Raw genomic sequence first — 26,321 nt, forward strand, 5'->3', positions numbered from 1 at the left:
TTAAATCAGGTTATTGTCTGGGAGGAGTCTTCTAGCCAGATCTCACATGTTATGGGGCAAAACACGTTGACACCCCTTCTGATCTTAGGATGACTGACCATATTGGACTATCCATTGTGTGAATGGCTGTCCCTGCTTACCGCAGTAGAGGGAAGGAAATATTCACCACCTGCCAAATGACAGCAGCTGCAGATCACTCCAGCTGATTCCCGTGGAGCGCGGCTTGTCCATCACAGCCCTACAAATGGAGCGACACTCTTTATACAACATACTGCATGGCAGGTAATACCACTCGCAAATTCCTGCACTATTAGTGGGTATAATACCGCCAAGTTTGAAAAAACTTCAAGTACTGTTCATATGCCTGCATGATACATGTATGGGCTACTAAATAAGTTTGCTTATAGCCTTGAAAACAAATTCAAATACTCCACGGTGATGCGATTCAAATAGTTTGGAAACCACTGCCCTATAACATGAATAACCTCCACACAATAGTAGTTAATGTTTCTTCTATAGCAAACTAAATATATACATTTGTAAAATTTAGAACACAAGTAAAAGCAGTTTATACTGTTTATTTCTTTATTTTTAGAGTCATAGTTCATAGCAAGCAGCAGCCCTGTAGACCAGCCAGATGGAAAATACAGCACAAGATTACAAGTAGCAAAGCTATGGAACATTGGAAGTTTAATTCACACTAACACATTATATATATATATATATATATATATATATATATATATATATATATATATATATATATATATATATATTTATTATGTTAAAAATAAGAAATTCATACAAGACTGGTGGAATGGTTGTCCTGCAATGGTAGTTAGAACGCCCAATACATGCCATAGTAATATTTTGGCACACATTACATTTTGAACAATCAATTCATGTTAGAATTATCAAAATCTAGATCAGTAAATTATTTAGAAATATTTTCACTTAATGTTTCCTAAGCACAGAGAATGTTAAACAAAAAATAAATAAAAAAAAAGTAATACTGTTTTGGTCATTTAAGTCCTGCCTTCAAACGATCCTCCCAGTAAAAGTAATTGTTAATGTTTCCAGTATAATTAGAAAGTAAAAACAAACACACACTTGCCCTTTATTCAGATCGGATTGCAGTACAAATTTGTTTGGAAAATGGGCAAAACCATGTGCACTGCAGGTGGTGCAGAAGTAACATGTGCAGAGAGAGTTAAAATTGCAGTGTAAAAATAATGCAGCCAGTATTTACCCTGCACAGAAACAAAACAACCCACACAAATCTAACTCTCTCTACGCATGTTACATCTGCCCCACCTGCAGTGCACATGGTTTTGCCCATTTTCCAAACAAATTTGTACTGCAATCAGATCTGAATAAAGGCCACTTTCCAGATCAGAGCCCAGGAAATAAAAATAAAGCGCAAAATGTGCAGTAATGGCATAAAGCACATATCATATATGAAATTGTATACTGCTTTTATGTTCCAAAGTACTAGAGGATGGTGTTATACATGGAAAAGCAAGGTTCTGTAATAAAGCACACATTTACTTAACAAGGTTAAGTCTCAAAAAAAAAAAAAAAAAAAAAGAATCTACAGTAGTAATGAAAAAAAGCAGTGTAGCAAGTTCAAAACATAATAACGAAGCTCTAACTGCTTTATTTCTTAGATCATGTACTTTATGTAGTTATAGCAATAAATGTCCAATGTATTAATTGTGATTTTTTTTTTTTTTACAACCAAATCACAGCCTTAATAGCACTGCTGACAGGATGAAATTTAACAGCTTAGAAGGAACAGTAACCAACATTATAGCTACACTGATCAATTGTTTATCATGTATATAATTTGCTGGTATCACCAATGCTCAAATGATCCAGTTATTCAAAATACTAAGTTGTATAGCACCATTATAAAGAGCATGTAACAATGCACACAAATACTTGTGCCTGTAACTAAAGACTAATGCTGGGTACACACCTAAAGATTTATCTGTCCAATCCATCTGGTGGGAACATAAATCTGATAATGTATGGGAGCATATGAGAATCGAACATTTGCTCCCAAACACTGGAAACAATGAGATTTCAGACAAATTGGTTAAATCCATTTTCCAATCCAATCAATAGTTTTTGTCTATTTTCCAGCATTTGGGAGCAAATGCTTGATTGTCCTTTGCTCCCATACATTACCAGATTTTTGCTCCTACCAGACAGATCAATCTATACTGTAGGTGTGTACCCAGCTTAAGTCCTTATCACCTACAAGAAGTGTCTGGTTTCAAAAATATATACTGGTTATTTGCAATTTCACACATAGGGGATATCCAATTAGCCACTGTGGCAAATGAATTGTGCATCGGCTACCAATTAGCCGAGACTCCTCAACAATTTTGCTTCACGTACCTCAGGTGCATGAAGATAATTCCCAATAACCAGCCCTCAGAGCACCAATAACCCATCGGTCCAGCAATTTATACTCGATCCTATGTGTTATTGCCAAAAATGGGACATTTTTCTCATGAAAAAGAATACAAATAATGGACTGTCATGGGAAAGCCCGGTAATGACCATCGGGCAAAGATAGCAAAAAAGGGGATTTTTTCTCCACAAGAAAATGATCACGACTAATATGATACCCCACATAGCTAGCATTTCTAATATTAAACCCCAATTGGCCTGTATATATTTACTGAGGCACGTCTTCTCAGCAGACTTTGGTTAGAATAATTAGCTCAGGTATTAATCTAATTACTGCATGGTGCAAGGAAAGGCTATACAATTAAATAGCCATTCCCATGAACCTAAAATCAGGGCTAACCTCATTCGCAGAAACTCACTGTTTCTGCATAAACTGTATAATCAATGGGTTTGCTACATGATTAAACCCACAACTGTGCCTATTTTGTGCAGCTTCACCCTCAGGAATTCACACACATGTGAATCCCCACTAAATTAAAACGCCTGTGTCATTTTCTTATTCACAGAGGTAAATACAATGACAGTCAAACTTGGGTCCTTATTGTGTATGAGGTAGTTTATTTGATCTAGCACATTTTTCATTTAAATAGCTTTCTTTAAAGTAGAGGGCACTAAAATATTTGTTTGTTCGGATCAGGACATTTTGGAGAATGGTGATTTATTTTTTTATTTTTATATACCATATTTGTGTCATGTATAGTAAATCAGAACGTTTACAGAAAACAAAAGCATCCAGTTGATCCAAATACATTGAACAGTAAATAATACAAATAAATTGCAAACACAGTAAACTCTTCAGTAACCAAAGCATTTCTTGTGTAGTGCCCTGGGAAGGCAATGGAACAAAGAACATAGGTATGTGGGGTTTTTCTTGTTCGTTGTTTTTTTGTTTTCAATACAAGATCAGATCAAACTGTTGATGGAGGTCACAGGTACCAGGTGCTCAGTACTCCCACAGAGTAGAGGAGTCAATAGATTCTGCATTGGCTTTCAGAACACCAGCATGATCACCCTTCAAGTAAAGAGAATTCACCTTGATTGCTACCTTGTTCTGATCACAGAATTCAAAAAAGAAATCTACCCGTGTTGGGCTATTGCTGGTAACGGTCGTATCATTGCCCACAGTCCAGTATTTTCCAGTTGAATCTAGGACAAAATTAAAGTCACATTAAGTAAGAGAGAACAGACAGTTTAGTTTTAAAACGGAACCTGTTGCTGTATGTTTAGTAACATGTGATTGCATTGGTTAATGGCAACATAGTAAATAATTAAACTTCAATGTCCTATTGCAAACCTTCTCAAGGTGTGCACAGCACCTCCCATCGGAATTTCGACGTGCAAGTATGGAAATACTGGTACAGGGTGAGACTATTACAGTATATGAATAAGCCTGCTAAACAAATTGCGAATTCTAGTGTCTTGCTTAATGAGCGCCTATATTATCGAAAGGGAAGTTACTACTCAAGAGACCCTTCCCTGCTCATCTCTGAATAAATAGCACAACCAAGCCTGTTGTCCATATCTCAGCATAAAAGTGCAGGAGGAACAAATAAGTTGAGGAGTGTGCACAGCTAGTAGAGAAGAATATACAGTACTGTAGGTATTTGCTTCTATTCAGAAGCACACTGGCTGTGTGTCAATAGACCACTTCACATCATGATGCAAATTAACCATTTTTGACGACAGCAGTTGTGGACGGGACAGTGCCTTAAGGTGCCCATACATGGTACAATTACTGTATACAATTTGCACTAGATTGCATCGCAAATCATATGCGATGAGATCTACAATAGTCCAAATTGCATACAATAATTGTACAGGGTATGGACACCTTTAGACATTAATAGATAGGACATTGATGAATCTGAATGTGTTGCTTTACTATGTGTAATATGAAAATCGTATCTGAATGTTTTTCACTGTATGCATATGGACATATTTTTGCATGCAAACATACTGTACGATCAGATGTGCAGACAAGGACAAAATTTGGTTATACCATTAAAAAAAGCCAATTGAAACAACACTACATTTCTCCTGAAAAGGAAGTGTTCTTATATGGAACACACTTTTTTTTCCCCAGTGGTAGAAGCCTCATACACCCCCGCTTATGTAGCCAACGGCTGTCCTGCACCATGACCCCCACTAATGCACCCGGCGGATGTGTCCTGTCATTCGCCCCCCCCCACCCACTGGGAAACCCAGCAGCAGTGTCAGTCGAGAAGATGGGATATTTATATTAAATGCACCACCACTTCAAGAAACTTCTCTACCAATTAGACCAGTTACCAAAATCAGGAATACATCAAAAGTAATAGTTTCTGATTAAGCTGAGAAAAAGCTTAGCCAACATCATGGTGTCTGTTTGTCTGTGTCAGTGTGCCTGCATCTGTGCATCAGTTTCTCTTTGAGTGTCAGCATCCGTGCTGTCTGAGTCAGCTTCCTTGTAACGATGCGCGGGTGCGTGCATTGTTAATGAAAGTAGGCATACACACTACAAGACATTGGCCTCAATATCGCCCAGAAGCTCCTTTCTGAGCGATATTGAGGCCAATGTCTTCTAGTATGTATGGGCCTTAAGGATCCCAATAATTTTTTTACATATCATTTTCACATTTATTTCAAATACTCTGTTGAATCAAACATCAAATTATATTAAGATATGAAACAATGATATATGCCAATTCTGTTTATTTCAGAAGAAAAACACAATACTTTTTCTAGTAAAATGTGTCCTCCTCTGAATATTGCTTCTAAATTATGGGTTGTAATCAGTGGAATATTTTACCTATGAGCTGCAGGACTGCAGGTCCACTAGTAAAATGTTGCCACTGCAGTGAGAAAATTACAGTTCATGACTGCATTGGTCACACTCTGACTGAAAGGGACTTCTTATTGTAAGTCCTATCTGCTAATCAACTGCATGACTGTCCCATTGGAACTGCCAGACCAGGCAATTTGATGTAGGAAGGCTCCCCCTGCCTGACTGTCAGAGCTAGCTGAATTCTTTGGGCTGCAGCCAATACAGTCCATAGAACCTAGGCATTTGCACCTTTACAGTCTAGCCACATCTTGTGCCCATGTGCAGCTCAAGCACCTGTCATCCATTGTGCATGTGCCAGGCCTCTCCTCCACAATAGGTAGGAGCCACCACTGCTTCTAATGCAATGCTATAAACCATGAATATGTACAGCTACCGTCTTTCCCCGATAATTAGACCTACCCCGATAATAAGACCTACCCCAGATTTTGGACGCTGGTCCAAAATAAGCCCTCCCCCGAAAATAAGACCTACCATTTTCCCCATGTTATTGTGTGTACACCTAATGTGTAGCCTCCGCTCGGCCCCTGATGCATCCGCTGACCCCCGCTGACCCCCGCTGCCCTCCGCTCACTTACCAGCAGCACCGCAGCTCCCGTTCCCAGGGATGCATTGCGGTAGGCGCGGCGTGACGTCACGCCGCGCACATCGCGCCGCGCACATCACGCGGCTGACTGACTGAGTGGCTGGATGGCTGCTGCTCACCACAACACGCCATCAACGAACTTCAAAAAAACAGGTGGGGGCATGTAAAATACAAATTGTGGGGCATTTCATAAAGGCAGTGGGGAATTTCTTAAAGGCGCAGGGGGGCACATTAAATTTGCTGTCAAGGTCTATTAAAATAAGCCCTCCCCCGAAAATAAGACCTATGGTCTTTTTTGGAGGAAAAAAAAAAATAAGACAGTGTCTTATTATCGGGGAAAGACGGTAGGTACCTATATGTTTATACAGCCAGATTACTTGTTTGGGCTTCTAGGAGCCACCACAGAAAGTCCCAAGCTATACAGCCCATTCTCACAGATGGCATACTGGATGCCAGGCTCAGCTGTATGTTTTATTGCAGCTGTAAACCAAGTTGATGAAGTGGGCATGGTTTCAGAAAGGATTTTGGTAGATGTTGTGACCCCCAAAACAAGGAGACATGAAAGAAGATAATCACACTAACTGTAGCCAGTCCCTTTATTTAAAGAACCCAATAAAACACAAGACCAAATCGTGTACCACCCACAGCCTTTCTGGTTGACCTGGCAAGGCTCATACTTACTTGTAATCACTTCCTATATAATAGTAAATACTATGTCCAGGTGTCGGGCACCGCCATGGGCTCAAACCTAGCCCCTGCCTACGCGGGACTCTACATGTGTGACTATGAAACCACGCACATATTGGCAAAACATCATAAGTACATTCGGTACTACAAAAGGTTTATAGATGACATTTTTCTCATTTGGTCTGGTTCAATTGAAGCATTCCAGGAAATGATGCTCGAACTTAACAACATCAGTGGCCCTATTAGACTGACTCATATCATTGAGCCCTCATCCATAAATTTCCTGGACATCACTGTGACTCTCTCTAATGGCACCCTCCAGACCAGCGTGTTCCGCAAATCTACAGATCGCAACACTTTGCTTTCTGTGGAAAGCCAACATCCCCCCACTCTTAAGGAGAATCTCCCCATATCCCAGTATATAAGGGTGATCAGGAACAACACAATGCCCACCGTAATGGAGAAAAACTGACAGAGATTACAGACAGATTCATTGAAAGAGGTTATGCCAAAACCACATTGAAAAGATGCCTACGGAAAGCCTGACACAACATTACTGCGAAACAACTTGAACCAACACAAACTGAGCGACCAAAAGCACCACCCAGGATGATTTATGTGAATACTTTCGACCACACTTCAGCCAACATTCAAAAAAGTATTAAGAAGCATTGGCCAATCATTGCCTCCGACCATACACTAAAACTCCAAAGATTCGGACCCCCTATAAGAAAGGGCCAAATCTAAAAGAGCTTCTTATGCGACCGATGGCAACACCTAACATGGAACAGAACACCACTTGGCTACATTCAAGAAGACCAGGATGCTTCCGCTGTACAGGTTGTACCACCTGTAACAGTTTGATCTCTGGGACCACATTCCCACACCCACATTCGGGCAAAGCAATTAAAATTAGACATCGACTTCATTGCCAGATGGACCACGTGGTATACTTATTAAATTGTCCATGCGGACTTGCCTACGTTGGGATGACGTCCCGTAAATTCCGTGAATGTATGGCAAACCACCGAAATTCAGTGAGAGCTGCCCTGGAAACAGGTAAAGCTGAACTTCCAATACCCCGTCATTTCCTACAAGCCGGCCACCAAATATCCTCCCTTCGTTGCCGGTTGATAGACTGGATACCCCCACCAGCCCGCGGAGGGGACCGTGGCCTGCTACTTAAGAAAAGAGAGAGTAGGTGGATTCACCAACTCGTGACATTGGCCCCGAGGGGCCTCAATGAGAATAACCCTTATAATATCTTTTTAAGATAATACCATCTTCCCACGGACTGTTTGGTTCTCTCCCTATACATACTGTTTGTGAAATGTATATTCTCGAAGTTGTATTTTTGAATCCATATGTACATCTGCTGTTATGGTGCATTGATATATGACACTGTGGGTTTAAGGGCTCTTCAACTGCACAACTGGGGGACCCTTTAACCATCTGCTAGGTCCACTGGTGTCTGATCTCATTTTTTCATAGTTTTCATTTTTTCAAACTTCTTGACTAGTCGGGTTATCATAACCAGTTTTACAAACCAAACCATCTTGTCGAATGACCTAAGAGGTCATTAGCTAGGAGCTCTACTACGAGTACCCCTAGATAGCTTGTGCTCATGATTTTTTTCTCGAGTGATTTTTTCTCGAGTGGTCGTTCCCCTTGAGACGTTTTTTCCAGTGAATTTTTTCCCACCGTAAAAAGAATTTCTCCTCCCAAAAGGACAAATTCTTTTTTTCTTATAAACACCCTTTCTGTAAAGTATTTGTCTAAACCAATTCCCTAGAAAATTAATGCTTAAACATAGCACAGATAATGATCACACCCTTGTAGATATACTTCTTTGTAGTTTTTTAGCATTTATGGAGTAACTTTTTTCCTTACAATACTAATATTGACGCAGGGGTGAGGATATTCCTCCCTAATTCTTTCCCCTGCAATAATATAAAAATTATAATAATAAAAATATAAAAATATTAAATATAAAAAAATATCATACATATATTTTCCCAGTAAAGGTCCTACTATATATTAGCCGGTAATTGCCAATAATAATAATAATAATAAAAAAAATAAAAAAAAAAAGGAAACCCCTTTATTTTTAAAATATAAAACCTCGTTTTTTTATCTTTAAATGGCTTTATGCAACTACTAGGCTTCTATAAAACTCCGTCCCCGGCTTTTTTCCTCAAATATACCAGTATACGCATCCAGTGGATTAACGTACTCCTTTAACATTCAGCATTTAGCGCACCTGCAAGTCTCTATTAGATCCGTTAAAATATGCAACCCCGCTTTGTCTGAGAAAACTAAGAGCACCCGGAACCATTATGCTGGGCTCACTTAGTATTTTTTTCTTAGAGCACACGCTCGGCTCCAGTCACTGACAGGAAGCCGTGCGTTCCATTAGTGCGGATCACCGCATAGACTTCCGGTCCCGAACTTCCGGGAAACACCGGAAGTAGCACTGTCAGCGCGCGGACACGGCGTCCACGCTCTGCTTGATTGGCTACTAGAGGGAATAAATAGCCGGGCCGGGCAGTATCATGTAGCAGCTGCTTCGGTCACCCAGGGTTTTTCCTCCACCTTCTCGTTGAGATCGATGTACTACAGAACTAATAGTAAGATTTTCTCTTGCTTTGTTTTCATTCACCATGTGTTGTCATTGTGCCTATGTTAATATTTACTGAATATATATATATATATATATATATATATATATATATATATATATATATATATATATATATATATATATATATATATATACACACATACACACACACACACACACACACATATCAGAAAAGCAGTTATCTAAAAATCATTGAAGTCACCCAGTGGCATATCTCTTAGCAGGACTTTATTCAGCAGCCTCCCCTAAAGTGGTATTGTCCTTAGTCCAGACAGATAATTATGAATTACCCACACCTTCTATTACTGAAGGGACACTGTTTTAAGAATTGGACGGTAACACCAGTTTTGAATAATACTACTAGCATTTTTGTATATATTGCCGGATACATGGAGGGAGCGACAGGGAAGGCTGTACTGGAGCAACCACACAACAGGGGCCCCCACACTATCCCACTGAATCGCGTGGATTGCTGATACTGAAATCGTAGCACAGCATGATTCAGCTGTGTCTGCGATTTCCTTACTACACAACGCCAGACTTTGATCAGTCATTGTGAATTATGCATAAACATTATTGTGTAATACTATTTTCCATATGGTAATTAACTTTATTTAAATAGTAATATTTGTGAGCTACCTTTTGTAATCTTATGTGGTCATTTTTATGTATATGTCCTTAAATTGTAACAAATGTATTAAGTCTCATTTTCTTTCTATATTTGGGAATCCATTACTTATGTTATTTGTAAATTTTTAGAATAAATGCGCCAAAGATTCATTGGTGCATTCCAAGAAAATACTTATAAACAAAATAATTATAGGTAATAAATTAATAGATAATTGCTGATGAGAATTTATTGTGTTATTCTTAATATTATGCAAAATATTTGAAACATTCGGGTACATTTTTAAAGTGTGATTTGCATTTTGGTCTCTCTTCTCTCTTAAGGAATTGAACACAATCAAAATGCTGATAAATTATACTTTATTTGGTACTTGTTTCCTAGAACGGCGCCTACGATTTCCATCTTATGGGCTCCTAAAAATATCAGTGCATCGCATCCCCCTGGAATATTGTGGCATGCGATGCAGTTCGATTTTTAATTGTACAAGCACCCATGCCATGAGATGTGATTGGTGCTTACATTGAGATGTAACCTCCAGTATCCACGCCATCCCAAAGCATGGCGAGCGTCCTCCGACCTTTTCATACCCCCACTATCCACGTCAGCGTGGAGTTGATTTTAGATAGTGTGGCGAGTGCAGCGAGCCATCGAGGCCGAAGCGTGGCAAGCCCCGCGAGGGGCCGCGGAATACGAGCCCGAAGCGTGGCGAAAGCGTCGCTCGCCACGCTTCGGGCTCGTATTCTGCGGCCCGAAGGGGACACAGATTTCTTTACATTTATTCCGCTGCACTTCAGGCTCGTATTCCACGTCTGCTCGCCACACTTCGGGCTCGGTGACTTGCCACACTATCTAAAATCAACTCCACGCCGACGTGGATAGTGGAGGTATAAAAAGGTCGGAAAACGCGTACCGCTGCCGCTTGCCACGCTTCGGGATGGCAAGGATACATCTCATTGTAAGCACCCATCACATCTCATGGCATGGGTGCTTGTACAATTAAAAATCGCATTGCATCCCATCCCATTTGCTGGCATGCGGTGCTATGCGATATTTAATTTTACAAGCATCGCATCGCACACCACTAAATAAGGTACACGATGCCATGCGATGGGCGCCGTGCTAGGAAACAAGTAACCTTTATTTTTATAATTGGCAATAGATCACTTTTATGCTGCTTTCACATTGCCTAAATGTTTGAGACCCGGTATTTTGAAACGGTATTTAAAACTGTATATTACCTTTTTAAACCCCTTTCACATAAATACCGGGTCTCAAGCAGGTTTGCAGTGTGAAAGCAGGACAGACAGTAGCTACAAGACAGCGTAGTGCATATGTAATGAGCTGCTCATTACATATGTGCACATGTAATTAGCTCAGTGCATATGAATGAGCCGCTCATTACATATGTGCATATGTAATGACCGGCTCATTACATATGCACTGCGCTCTCATAGCTACTGCCTGAGTCCTATATACCGGTTCAGAGCCGTTCACACTGCATAAAAACGGCTCTGAACAGTGTAGGTAAGTGCAGACTGGTGCTTTCACACTGCAGCTCTAACCGGTTTAAAAGGCTTAAAAAAAAAAAAAAAAAAAAAATTATCCGCAGTATACTGGTTAAGAGATGCAGTGTGAAAGGTGTAGGTGACAAAGATCCCCCCACAAGTTTGTTGTACAGAGCCCCCACAGACCTGCCCTGTTTGTAGTTACTGTTTTTATATGACTATAGTGTGTGCTGTATAAAATCAAGGTATTGTTCCACCACTATTTTGCGATCCAAGGCACTCAAAGAAACTGGGGTATCATACAAGGGGTTGAGATCATTGGGTCAACCATAAGATGGTCAACAAACTGGAAGGTCGACAGGTGTCTAGGTTGACACATGCGTTAGATCGACAGTCAAAAGATCGACATGGGATTTTAGCCGAATGTCGACACAGTCAACATGGACACAGTTTTAAGTGCACCGATGAGATCGCCATGCTTGGGCATGAAATACCTCCTGTCCACACGTCAGCTAAATAAATAAATAAAATAAAAAACGTACTTATGTTTTATCTGGGCTCCCATGTTAAATGCACCCCATTTTTTCATACCCCTACTATCCAATTACGCATGGAGTTGATTTTATATAGTGTGGCGAGCGCAGCGAGCCACCGAGCCCGAAGCGTGGCGAGTGCAGCGAGCCCCGCGAGGGGACGCGGTCTCATAAGAAAAACGGGAGCCCAGATATTACATAAGTCCCCCAAAAAAACAGTAAAAAAACCCATGTCGACCTTTTGACAGTTGACCTAACGCATATGTCGACCTAGGCACCTGTCGACTTGTCCCATGTCGACCTAGACCCCTGTCGACCTTAACCAATGTTGATATTTTGACTGTCGAGCTAACCCATGTCGACCTAATGCATGTGTCGACTTAGACACATGTCGACATTTTGACTGTCTACAAAACGCATGTGTCAACCTAGACACCTGTCGACCTAATGCATGTGTCGACCTAGACCCCTGTTGACCTTAACCCATGTTGACCTAGACCGCTCTCCACCTTCTAGTATGTCGACCTAATGGTGTTAACCCAATGACTGTCGACCATCTTATGGTCGACCCATCGACCGTATCCCCATGCAAGAGCTAGAACTGCTGCCTATCTCAAGGTGGAGATTGGAAATAGAAGAGTAACACAAACATAAACCCGGTATCCTCTCAGCTTACAAGATGTAAGAAGAGAACATTGAATAATTACCTTGAGTAGCAACGTGAAAATGGCTACTTTACCCTATGCAAATATGTAAAGTGCTATATCTTTTGGGAGAAAGATACTATATAGAAGCATAATACCTCAAAACAACAATACTGAATTATAAAAATGTACCTTTTAGATTGTAGGCACCGTCATTAAATTCCAGTTGAAAGACATCATAAATTGAGCGATTAGAATCAAGGGTTCCAGTCATTTTACGGCATCCTATAAATCCATGTTCACCCCTTAGGACTATCAGTGGACGGTTGATAAGTTTCATTAAGAAATGCTCTGTCTCCACTACAAAATAATTAGAATACATTAGAACACATTAACTTAACAAAAAGCAAAAACACACAAAAACTTTTCTCTACATTCATTATATTTGCGTGCAAATAAATAAATAATAGAATAAACAATCTTATGGTGTGTACACATGGGGGCGATATGAGTCCCGATGCGATCAGATCTCATGTGTGCCCCTCCATGCATGCCGTGCGATGCATGGAGGGGCACAATTGAGACTATATAGTGCAGATCTGCACTATATAGTCTTGCCTGCCCTCTCTATTTGGCTGCCGATTTGCGCTCACACGGGAGCGCGCATCGACAGCGCATCGGGCTCGCAAGCCCTAAAAAAGCATGCGATCTGCATGCGATATGGCTTCCGATGTTCACTATATCGGCAACATTGGAATCCATATCTTACCGTGTGTACACACCATAAAACCAAGCAGAACCTACCTGTTTCTGGAAAGATAAGTTTATTATTGCTAAATATATATATATTTTTTTTAAAGCCCAAATACAATTCTTTATTCTATTTTTAAATCTAAAAGCCAGGCATTTGCAGATATGGTAGTGCATGTATTAGTTAGGGCACAAAAAAAAAAGGAAGCAACATTTGCACTGCATGGTGGTGGGGGTCGGTTCTTATTTTAATTCTAAATCACAGTTACAAAATAAAAGGGGATTTTTGTAAGAACTTACAGTTCAAACCCCTTTCTCTGAGTCCAGTCCGGTGACACAGCTAACTTTGGGATGTAGGAGGGTCCGCAGGAGCCAAGGCACCTATAGCTGAAGCTTTTCCTCTGGCTGCAGGCTCCTCCCCTTTTGCATCCCAGCATGCTCCAGTTCAATCTTAAAAAGCATACTAGGATACACAACTCAGTACAATACCCAACCTCTTATATGCACAATCATCTTACCATAACATGACACACATGCACGGCATGACTTACTCAGTGTAGGGGAGGAATCACTGTGTCACCGGACTGGACTCAGAGAAAGGGGTTCGAACGGTAAGTTCTTACAAAAATCCCAGCTAACCTTGGGACGTTCACGAGCCGTTACTATGGAAGAGTACGCTCAGACTGCCAGTTCTCTTCACTGCCCGTCCGAATGAAGCGTCCTCCGACGCAAACTCATGAAACCTGTAAAGGTGGTAAAGGTGTGAACATGGTGTGAATTTGGTAAAGGTGTGAACAGAGGACCAAGTAGCAGCCCCGCACAACTGCTACATGGCGCACAGCCCAGGAGGAAGCTACTGACCTGGTGGTATGTGTATTAATCCTAGAAGGAACAGGTCTACCCAACTTGGTATAAGCAAAAGCAATCACTGACCTAAGCCACCTGGCAATGGTCTGCTTAGAAGCAGGCACATCATAGAGAACCAACAACAGATCTGTTTTGCAGAAATCCTTTACCCTGTCCAAGTAAATTCACAAAGCGCGAACTACGTCCAATCTCCTCAATTTGTACCTATTTTTAGCCCCTTCTGGAGGGGAAAACACCGGGAGCACAATCTCCTGGTTCAAATGAAAGGAGGAAACAACTTTTGGCAAGAACTTAGGTACTTTTTGGAGCACAGCCCTATCCTCATGAAAAATTAAATGTGGAGATATACAGGACAACGCTCCTAACTCCGAAACACGCCTAGAAGGAAGCAATGGCTAACAAAAACCTACGTTTCCAAGACACATATTTAAGGTCAGCTGACCTTAACGGTTCAAAAGGAGGGCCTTGAAGCACAGATAGTACCAAAGATAAGTCCCACGGTGCCACCGTTTGCCTATAAGGCGGCTTTAGCCTGGTAACACCCTGTAAAAAGGTCTGAACCTCAGGCAAAAAAGCTATCCTTTTTTGGGGAAAAAAAATAGATAAAGCAGAAAGCTGTACCTTCAGAGACTGTAAATCCAGTCCAGACGAGAAACCATCCTGTAAAAACTCCAGTAATCTGGATACCTTGAATCTGGAGGTGTGTACTTTTTGACATTCACACCACCTGATGTAAATCTTCCATACTCGGTGATAATTTGCAGCGGAGACCAGCTTATGAGCCCTAAGCATAGTCTGAATCACCGCATCAGAAAGACCTTTTTTCAATAAGGCAGTCTCATAAGCCAGGCCGTCAAACTGAGCTGAGCAAGGTCATGGTGAAGAAACGGTCCTTGTCTTAGCAGATCCTGATGAAGAGGAAGAGGCCACGACGCCGCTGACAAACCTCAGAATGTCTGAGCACCATGACCTCTTGGGCCAGTTCGGTGCTATCAGAATAGTTTGCACCTGCTGAGACCTCACTCGTTTCAACACCCTCGGTAACATTGGGAACGGAGGGAAGATATACACTAGGTGACACTGCCACTGGACCGTCATGGCATCCACCGCCCAAGTGGTTGTGTCCCTGGTTCTGGAACAGAACCTCGGAACCTGACAGTTGTTCCTGGATGCCATTAAATCCACCTCTGGGAGCTCCCAGAGACTCACAAGTTCCTGGAATACCTCCGGATGCAAGGACCATTCCCCCTCCAGCAGATCCTCCCTGCTGAGGAAATCCGCCTCTACATTCCGGATCTCCAGAATGAAGACAGCAGACAGAACCGGAATGTTGATCTCTGCCCAAGTAAGGATCCGTGAGACTTCCTGCATCGCCATCCTGCTGCGAGTCCCGCCCTGATGGTTCAGGTAGGCCCCAGCCGTGGCATTGTCCGACTGCACTCTGATAGGAAGGCCTTTCAAATTCTCCTTGGCCTGCTGAAGAGTCTTCCAAATTGCTCGAAGCTCCAATATATTTATTGGAAGTCTGGATTCCTGCTTGGACCAAAGACCCTGCAACCAATGGTGAAGGGCAACTGCCCCCAACCCGAGACTGGAGTCGGTCGTTATCACTACCCAGTCCCAAGAGCGAAGGGACTGCCCCAGCTGCAACGTCTCTATGTCCGTCCACCAAAGTAAAGACTCCTTTGTCTCCTGAGAGAGAATCAAACTTTCCTGTTTCATGGTATTTGCGTTTCCTGACCAACAAGATAGAATGTTCCGTTGCAAAATTCTGGAATGAAACCTGGCAAGAGTCACAATAGTCGCCACCATCTTGCCCAAGAGACTCACCCCCTGCCAACTTGTAGGCCTGTGAGCCTACAGTAACAGTAGGACTAATTGACGGATGTCTTTTGCTTTGGATTCTGGTAGGAAAACCCTGTGTAAATGGGTATCCAGTGTGACCCCCAGAAAAAGTAATCTGAGACTGAATTAAATGGGATTTGGCCATGTTCAGAATCCATCCCATGTCCTGCAAAAACTGTTGCTATGGACAGGTTTTCCACCAATTTGATCTCCGACTCCGCTTTGAATAGCAGGTCGTCTAAGTATGGGATGATAACAATCCCTCTGAGTCTCAGTGACACAGCCATTACCGCCATCACCTTTGTAAATACCCTTGGCGCTGTGGCCAGGCCAAAGGGTAGGGCCTGAAACTGCAAATGAGTCTCCCCTATCACAAAGCTAAGAACAGACTGATGTTCCTTGCATATTGGTATGTGTAGATATGCATCCTGGAAGTCTACGGATGCTAAAAATTCCCCTGACTCTATGCTGCCAAGCACTGAGTGGAGAGACTACATTCGGAAATGATCCACCCATAGGTGTTTATTTAGGGATTTCAAATTTAGAATGGGTCTGACTGACGTCTGGTTTGGGCACCAAGAAGAGTATTGAATAAAAACCCTTGTGTTCCTCCTGAAGGAACCGGGACCACAACACCCTTCTCCCTGAGATTCGAGGTCGCTTCTAGAAGAACTCGAGGCAAATGAGTTGGCAGAAATCTCTTTGGAGGATTCCCCCTGAGATTTATCCGATAACCTGTAGAGACAATGGACCAAACCCACTGGTCAGATAATGGAAGATCCCATCTGTCCCGATGCTGCAGGAGGTGACCCCCCCCCCCCTATCTGAGACCAGAACGGGTAGCCTGTACCTCGTCATGCGGAGGATTTATCCTCTCCTTTTGACACTTGCTTCTTACTGAAGGCCCCAAACCTTGATTTGGCAGCCTTACCTCAACCTGCCGGGAATCTACCTCTTCCCGCCTGTCCTCTACTGGAAGCACCGCCACAAAAGGAAGAGCGAAAAGTAGGTTTAAATGCCCCAAACATAAAACCTGAGGCCTTCGTGGTGGTAGGCAAGAAGGTACTCTTACCCCCCGTGGCCTGTTTAATAATAGCTTCTTATTTGGAGCCAAAAAGAAATTCCCCTTTGAACTCCAACGTTTCCAGGGCTTTCTTAGATTCACTGTCAGCATCCCAGGCCTTCAGCCAAAGGGCTTGCCTTGCTGACACAGAAGTGGCGGAAACCTTGGATGCCATCTTGGCGCCTTCCTCCGCAGCCTCATTGATGTATTCTGCAGCACACCTGAGCTTTTCTGCTAGAAAAAATGCCACAGAATCAGGCTGCAGCTGATCAGCCAAAGCCTCAGCAAACTTCATCATAGCCTTCGCTACCCATGCTGAGGCAATAATAGGGCGGAGTGTAAATCCCACTCCCTCAAAAACAGCTTCTAGGCAACCTTCCACTTTCTTATCCACCGGATCCTTGAAAGCTGCACTACCCTGAACTGGTAAAGCTGTAGCCTTTGACAGTCTAGCTACCGGCGCATCCATCAACGGGACTTTCTCCCACATTTTAACATGTTCTTCTGGCATAGGATACATGTTTGCATATCTCTTGGACATGGACACCCTTTTATCAGGCACCTTCCATGCCTCCCCTAACAAAGAGACCATACCTGGGTCTGAGGGGAAAGTAACATAACTTTATCTTCTTCTGACAAGCCTGTCTAACACCCAGGATAAGATTCTCAATACCAGGGACAGATGCATCGGCCTCTTCCCTATGATCACCAGCCAAATCATCTGCACACACACCATCATCATCTGAATCAGCTAACAGAGGGCCGTCTAGAGGAAGGACTATCAGGGTTTTTTTGCAAACCTTTCCATAAGTGCATTCATTTTATGCACCCCCCTGCGTAGTGTCTTGAATGACCTGCAACAACATGGGATCCCCTTGCGCAGGAGCAATGGACTCCATAGAGCATTGGGAGGAAGAACTGGGGCCAGGAGACCTGATTAAACTGTCCCTCTGCCTATTCAGAGCCTCAACCAAGGCATTCATAGACCTCCCTAAGGCCTGCGTCTTGCCAGGCCCAGACTTACAAGCAGGGCAAGGTTCCCCTTGGTCCATCTGTTCAAAAGGTCCCCCCCACAGCAGCATCATCATCACCTGTGTCAGTCATGATTTACCACGGTGCAAAATGTCAGGCAAAGTACCAGGTAGTACTTATCTGTCTGCTTGCTGTCTCTGCGACTTCTCAGCCTCAGCGGGGGCAGCGCTTCCAGGAGACCTCAATTCTGTGTGCAGTAACAGGATATAGCCAGCGTTCAGCTCACACTGTGGAGAGAAAGTGGCGCCTGCACACAGGTGGGAAGGAACCAAGTTCCTGCTTCAGCGAGGTGGGAAGCCTGATTAGCCCCCTTTTCCCCCCTTTAGCCACTCCCACAATGTAGTCTCCTCACCTCCTCGTGCCTCCCCTCTGCTGGGATCACTTGGGAGTCATCCGGCAACGCCGGACACCTGTGACAGTCTTCACTTCCCTGGACGTATTTCAGAAAGTAAACCATTCCAAGATGGCGGTCGCCATTGTGGGAGGTCCTTCCCCCACGATTTGGGGTTAAGCGCTGTGCAGCGGGTGCAGACAGAAACCCCTGCACACAGAGTGCTGACAGGACGTGCTTCTGTCAGCCTCTGCAACACTCTCAGCGTGCCGCGCTTCTGTCAGGAGCCGCACACTGGACAAAAACCTGCACTAACACTACAGTTAATAAAATAATAAACATCTAACTAACTAGCAAAAAAAAACAATAAAAAAGCCGGCTGCTTCAGCAGCCTGTCAGCCAAGCACCCACTTCTGGGTTCTAAAACGAACTGGAGCATGCTGGGATGCAGAAGGGGAGGAGCCTGCAGCCAGAGGAAAAGCTTCAGCTATAGGTGCCTTGGCTCCTGCGGACCCTCCTACATCCCAAGGTTAGCTGTGTCACCGGACTGGACGAAAGAGAAAGTAGGATGCAATCTACATTTTTTGATGCATTATGGTTTTTTTGTCTGAACTGAAAATTTTAACGATGAGCCCGATTCATAGATGTATGCAAACCCAATTTTTCAGCAGATGAGGACCACTCAAAAATACCCCTTGAAACACACACACACACACACACACACATTCCTCCTGCACTTTTATGCTGAAATATGGACAAAAGGCTTGAAAATAGTACGTTGTGCTATTTACCCAGAGATGAACAGTAAGGGTCTCTTGTGTAGTAACTTCCCTTTCAATAATATTAATTAAGCAAGACACTAGAATTCACACAATTTGTTTAGCAGGCCCAACTACCAACATGAGCTTTCCAATCAATTATACCACAGCCAGAAACTTAAATCGGTACAAAAAAAAAAAAAAAAAAAAAAAAACTTTAGCCACTTGTCAATACAGACACTCAGATTAAACCCTTGGTCAATGCAAGAGTTATGTTAGCCCATAAAAGGGGCAGAAACTTGAACGACTGGCTTGTGCATAATGATGTAGCACGCAGACCCCTGAAGGCCACTTTTTGTGGAATAAGCCTGGGTGTTATAGGTGTATTGTTTGCACCACGTGTAAATACATGGAGCTAGGACCATATGTCTACCATCCAAACTCACGATACGATATGTACTAAATTGCCTGAGTAAATTCGGGCAGTCTCGTACATAATTGGAAAAACCTAATGCAACTTCTGAACGCTGATGGCACAACATAGGATGGCGATCAGACATGCCCTTGAGGACATGGAACATTTTAATAGAACATCGACATCCGTTGTCTTATAAAGAGATCAAGTACCTATGTCCAAATGTGGAGGAGACCGTGACAAGAAGCTTCTACAGCTAGAAGCGTTTTGGATTCACCAGATGAACACTGCAGCACCAATGGGACTTAATGAACACCTATCGCTCTCATGTTTTCTGTAATTAATGTTCATTTGGTTCCAGCAATGAGACCCCTGTCCTTAAATACCAATGTGTTCACACAAAATTAATTTTGAGATCTGGCCTACAAGCTGTTTTACATCATTCAAATTGGTTTTCCTTTTTCTTTTTGTATTTCCATAAAGGATACCATTTAAGTGTATTAGGTGGCTGTGGGTGGATGTAGATACAGGATTGTAATCAAATGCTTTCACACCCACTATCTTATTTTTTTCAGTTGACGATATATCCATGGGAAAAAAAAAAAAAAAAAAAAATATATATATATATATATATATATATATATATATTTTATTTTTTTTAAATATATATATATATATATATATATATATATATATATATATATATATATATATATATATATATATATATATATATATATATATATATATATATATATATATATATATATATATTCATATATTATACACTAAAATCCACCGGGGGGATGGCTGCATGGCCTTTTTTGCCATCTGATCTGAGAGAATTTTTTCCTTTATAGATATATAAAAAACAATCTATTGACAGGTCTGACAGCCTCTAGTCCCTGTGCTAGAAGTATAGTTATAATATAATATAATGGTCTCACATATACATTCTGCATATCTTTGACCAATGCATGTTTAAACATTCTAGGCAGCTTTTAGCATAAAACATACAGCAAAAAACATACCCTCCAACATGACCCATTCCATTAGGTACAAAATGCTCTGTTCCTGGACTTCCCTGCCAGTGGCAGTTACAGATGTGAGCCTGCAGCACAGTCCAATATTCAAAAAGGGGAGCCACACCAGCTGCCATCCCAAACATCACTGAGAGTTGATGTGACCCCCCCTTTGAATATTGGACTGTGCTGTAGGCTCACATCTGTAACTGTCCCTGGCAGGGAAGTCCAGGAACAGAGCATTTTGTACCTAATGGGATGGGTCATGTTGGAGGGTATGTTTTAGTTTCTTAATCACAAAAAAAAAAAAATCACTTATTACATGTATATTAATTCACTAGCATGTTTTTCAACATACGTATTTTGTTTTCACTAAAATGTCTATTAGCAGATGCAGTATTCTCACAATGTTTTCACTTTACAGTGCCGTTGTCTGGAAGCCATGGCAACCAGCCAAGCACTTCTCTGACCTGTCACGTGACAAGCACAGTCCCACTTGACCCAACGCCATGATGCTAACCACCGGGCACACCACCAGGGGGTGGAGCGATCGGCCAGCTGCGATGGGACGTCATCCAAGGGTGCTGGACTCGCGCTGTCTGACGCAATGACACTCTGCTGGATGGACACCACGGTGATTGGTGGTCTTGAGCACTGGGAGACACAGGTGAGTGAATGATGCAATCATTTGACGCGTCATGGACTGCGCAGCTGTGGGCGTGCCTTCTTGTGCCAAGTGCACCTGATTTCATTCTCACTTCTGTATTTAACTGGTGTATGTGTACTACTCTGGTTGTATGCAATTGTTCTTGATAAAAGTCGACTGAAACACCAGACCACCAAGACCCACAGCCTGGTGTGATTTCTTTTCAAAGTCCTGTGTGTGCCGCCATCCACAACCGATCTCTCTCTCATATAATATATATACATATATATATTTTAAACAAATTACATCAATATCAAGCAAAAAAACTCACCAGGAGAATCCACAGATGCTGCCAGCTGTCCATTCTTTTTAGCAGTCACAAACTTTCCATTTGCTGCCTTTAGGGTTATCCGTCGGTCACACCAATCAATATCAAAGTAACAACGGTCATTCCTGTTACAGCAAAAGATTGAGCTTTTAATGCAAACTCCAAATATAATGGACGTGACATAGAAAATTGAGATTGGGAAAGGACCACCCATCTGCATCCTCAACAATTTCAAGTGATATGATAAAACACTTAATACAGAGCATTGCATTGAGTTTTGTTCCCTGAAAAGTAAAAAATATCTACCTTTTATTGCTGTGGCTTACAAAATCAATAACAACTAGGATAACATGATGCCAAGAAGACTAGATCTTTGCCCTTATTTCTACTAAATAACAGGGTATTTAAGCATTTTCAAGTAATCAATTAGATTTAGCTTATGAAGAAGATCTTATCTCAGAGACAAATCAGGTATGTCTGAACAATTTGAAACCAGCCTCACAATTTCCTGGTAGTGTTTATATTTTGTATTATAATAAGCATTCATTTTAAAGATGCAAAAGTATAAGAAGTTGTTTAAGTTTTGATTTGAGAAAATGTTCCTTAACCCTTTGAGTGCCAACATTGCTGTGAGCGGTTCTCAAAATAACTAAAAATGTCAGCATCGCTCACATCGGCTGTTCTTTTTGTAAAAATAAATATAGCCAAGTCAATTGATTTAAGTGTAGTTAAATATTGCACCCAAAAAATGAACAGTCGCTGTGAGCGGCACTGGCATTTTTTACGGATATTTTGAGGATCTCTCACAGTAACGTTGGCACTCAAAGGGTTAAAGGAACCTACACACGTAGCGACACTGCTATTCTAGATCGCTAAGCACAAACCATGTGCCAGCGCTGTGTGCTGAATGATCGGTCATGGCCAGTGTTCTACTCTAGGTGAAGCCAGCATGCTGGATATTAATCATCTGCTGATAGCTACGGCTATCTGACCTGTGTAGGGACATTTTCTAAGTGATCGATAGGTTGTCATGGCTAAGGTCAACAGGTGAAAAGGTTGACTTTGGAAAGGTCGACATTGGGGTTTTCTCCTTTATTTTTAGCCGACAGGCGGTATTTCAAGCCCTGCCATCCACTAGGGTGTGGAGGGAGAATAGAATAGTGTGCCGAGTGTAGTGAGGCACCGAACCCTAAGCATGGTGAGCGAAGCAAGCCAGGTGAGTGGACAGATTAAACTTTTCTGGGTCCATGTCAACTGTGTCAACATTCGGGACAAAAAACGTGAAAAAACCTTCCCAGTGTCGACATGATGCTTGGGTCAACTTTAGCCATGTCAACCTTTTTAGACCTAAGGCCTGTCGACCCAATGCATGTCAACATTAATTTGGTAGACCCAATGACCCATATTTGTTTTTCTGATGCTGTGTACACACGGGGGCGATAGGGGCTGAAATCGCTGGGAATATGGTCGCTGGCGACCATATTGCCAGTGATGGGAGTGTGCCCCGGCGATAAATCGCCGGGTGCGCGCTCCCGTTTTATGACCTATTCTAAATCGCTGACCAGCTGATTACCTCTGTGGCACCGCCGGCTGAGGTTCCTTTTCATCAGCGACCATCTCTGGTCGCAGATGAAAAGGGGACACTGAGCAATATATTGCTCAGTAATATATTGCTAGCAATATATCTCCCCCGTGTGTACGGGGCTTAAGTCATCTAGACAACTATTTCCTCCATGCCTTCAGATAAGAGCACAGGGTAAGAACAGCTTTACCTTTGCTTATTACAAAACTTTAAAGATGTACTAGTTCCTAGACTTCATTGGTCCTTTAATTCTGTATCTGCCTATACTCATTTTTTTACTCCATTTCCTAGTAGCCCAGATCACAGTTGTCCCTAAGCATGGGAAAAAAAGACCCTTGTGTTCTAGTTACAGACCTATATATCTGTTAAACCTCAATTCTAAGCTGTTTGTGAAGGTAATGGTAAACAGATTGAATTTATTCCTATATGTTTTGATCCATGATGACCAAGTGGGATATGTCCCAGGCCTCGAGGCAAAGGACAATACCACCAAGGTTCTGAATTTGATTAATCTAGCCTCTTGCAGCAGATTCCTACTATATTGATATCCGCCGATGCTGAAAAAGCATTTAAATCGGGTTAATTAGAACTTTATGGAGATCTATGCTGTACACTTAGGACTAGATCCCCAAGCATTCCATAGGGTATTAACCCTATACAAATCACCTACAGCTAGGGCTAGGGTCACTTTCAGATCCCTTTTTAAAAAGTGGTGCAAGACAGTGAAGCCCCTTTTCACCTATGTATTTAAGCCCTGGCCAGAGCTAATGAACGCATATCAGGCCTCAATGCAGGCGAGGTAGAATACAATCTACTCAATGTTTGCAGATGACCAATTAGCAATCCTTACCCAACCTTAGGGCTCGACAAATCCTAATGCCAGTTTGCCACTGCGACTGGATTTTTCTGCAGGGAGGGAGGAAGCAAAATATGGTTGCGGGCAGACCAGCGGAAGCAGTGCGTGCCCCCCCCCCCCCCTCAGTGATTGCAAAATACTCGCAGTGAGGGACCCCATTTTTACAATTGAGCAGGTCCAGCAGGGCACGCTGCAGAACCAAATAAAAATCCTCAGCGCCACCACAACCAATCACTGCAGGCAGCGACTTGCTCATACATTTGCTGCCTGAGACCTCTGCCTTTCGTTCCCTGGTGGTAACATCCTGATGGAGACACCGTACACCAAGTCCCCACAGAGCCGACACTCCTCCTGGCTCTCTGGCTACCTGGACCAGTCTCTGTACAACAATGTAGACAGTGGCTACCTACTTCTCATACAGGGACTTAGCAAGTGCCCCCACCACCCCCTACCAGAAGTCCCCCCACTGGGTTATCAGCACCTCCGCAGCACTGTTGAGCCCCCTCCAATGCCACCCTTCCATGCTGCTGGACAAGCGAGGGCTGCACAGCTTCCAGCATGTAACCCCTGGCAAAGAGCATACTACCCCTGGCAAGGAGCATGCTATCACTGCCAAAGAGCGTGCAACCCCGACATCAAGCATGAAACCGGTAGCAAAGATCATGTAGGTAAGTGGCACTTATGTGGCATAATATTTAATAGGCATTATGGCATGTGGAATTATATGTAATGGGTGTATTACATGTCTAAAAAGCATTACGATGTCAAATTTTGGCGCGCGCCTTCGCCGCGCACGGTCTTAATTTTTATTTTGATTGGCTCCTAGATTTTAAAAAATAAATTGTCAAGCTTTGCCCAACCTGACACCTACCTTTCCTATCTTCTGCACAAATTCAACTTCTTTGGTGGGCTCTCTAATTTCAAGGTTAATTTGTCAAAATTCTGTGTTCTTGACATCTCAACCCCTCTAATTTTAAAAAACTCATTCCTCTCCACATAGCAGATTTCTCATACTTGTGTAAAAATACCCAGTGATCTGTCCAGACTATTTTTTCTACATTTCCGTCCACAGTTGCAGACTAAAGCAGATGGTATATTAAACAAGTATCTTGGCTGGGCAACTGTAGTCATGATGAATACCCTCCAAAAGTTGCTCTACTTCCTTCAAACCCTCCCAATTCATGTCCTAGGTTCCTAGTTCCATTCTTTACAATTTTTAATCCAACAATTCCTGCGGCTTTGCAAGAGACCCAGAATTAAACACTGTACACTGACCAGATCAACCCATCACAGTGAATTTCAATTACCAGATATAAAAAATGATACTAGGCTGTTCTTTGAAACAGGGTCTTCGATATTTCCCAGGAGGGATGCGGTCACTTGGTCTACAAGCATTAGGTCGCCAATCATTAGGTAGACACATGAAATATGTTGACGTGCATCAGAGAGCGACATGGAAAAAGGTCAACATGACTTTTTAATGTTTTTTCCCCAAATTTTTTTTTCATTTTCATACTTTACTATCCAGGTGTACGAAAAAAAATAAAAACTATTTACTACCTATTTAATGTGTCGACCTATTTCATGTGTCAACCTTACGACTGTCGACTTAAGTTCTGTTAAAAATATAAAGAAGAAAAAAAAAAGTTTGTCATATGCGTGGTGCACCTGATTACATTTAAAATATAACATTTTTATATATATAAAACTGCAAAATATAAAAATGACACACGATACAGAAATAGAATAGAAAAAGTGTGAAATGAAAAATAAGGTGGCGGGAAGACAGTGCACTGAATAAGATATGTATTCTTTTTAATAAAGGTTGTCAACCACTAGCATCCTATTCTTTCTGGCTATTAATAAACACCTGCTTTTAAATGTATATATTTGATATGTGCACATAAATTTTGATAATCAGCACTTAGAATATGAAAAAAATATTGGTACTTCTGTATTAGCAGGGCGCCCGGGTACGCTGACAACTTACCTTAGGCTACGTTGTCAGCGTAGCCTAGCCGGGCGCCTTGCTAATATGTGGCTGTGCCTTTACCTTAGGGCAGGAGTCGGGGCTTGACCGGCAGCGTCGGCAGGCTGAAGGCCGGGCAGAGGGAAGAGATACCGCCAGCAGATAGCTGGACGGCAGCAATGTACGTAATTTAGCGTACTGCCGCTGGGGGAGCACACTACGCTAATTGTGTACATTGCTGCCGTCGGGGAGGACTGTCATGGAGGACGCGATGCAGGTAGCCGCGTGCCGGAGGCATCGTTGAGGGTAAGTATAATGCACCACACACACACAC

General features: G+C 42.4%; 1 protein-coding gene across 1 annotated transcript in view; it reads right to left on the reverse strand.

The window, feature by feature from the left end:
• Positions 1 to 570: 570 nt before the first annotated feature.
• Positions 571 to 26,321, reverse strand: part of FSCN1 (fascin actin-bundling protein 1) — a 48,793-nt gene continuing 23,042 nt past the window's right edge. The window contains exons 3-5 of the mRNA XM_083153568.1: positions 21,584 to 21,705; positions 12,716 to 12,883; positions 571 to 3,624 (exon numbers count right to left, since the gene is read on the reverse strand). Of these exons, the coding sequence (XP_083009694.1) occupies positions 3,422 to 3,624; positions 12,716 to 12,883; positions 21,584 to 21,705 (493 nt within the window). The 3' untranslated portion in view covers positions 571 to 3,421. The remainder of the gene's footprint in view (positions 3,625 to 12,715; positions 12,884 to 21,583; positions 21,706 to 26,321) is intronic.

The sequence above is a fragment of the Crinia signifera genome, chromosome 7 (assembly GCF_055691185.1).
Source record: "Crinia signifera chromosome 7, ASM5569118v1, whole genome shotgun sequence".
In the NCBI taxonomy this organism is placed as follows: domain Eukaryota; kingdom Metazoa; phylum Chordata; class Amphibia; order Anura; family Myobatrachidae; genus Crinia; species Crinia signifera.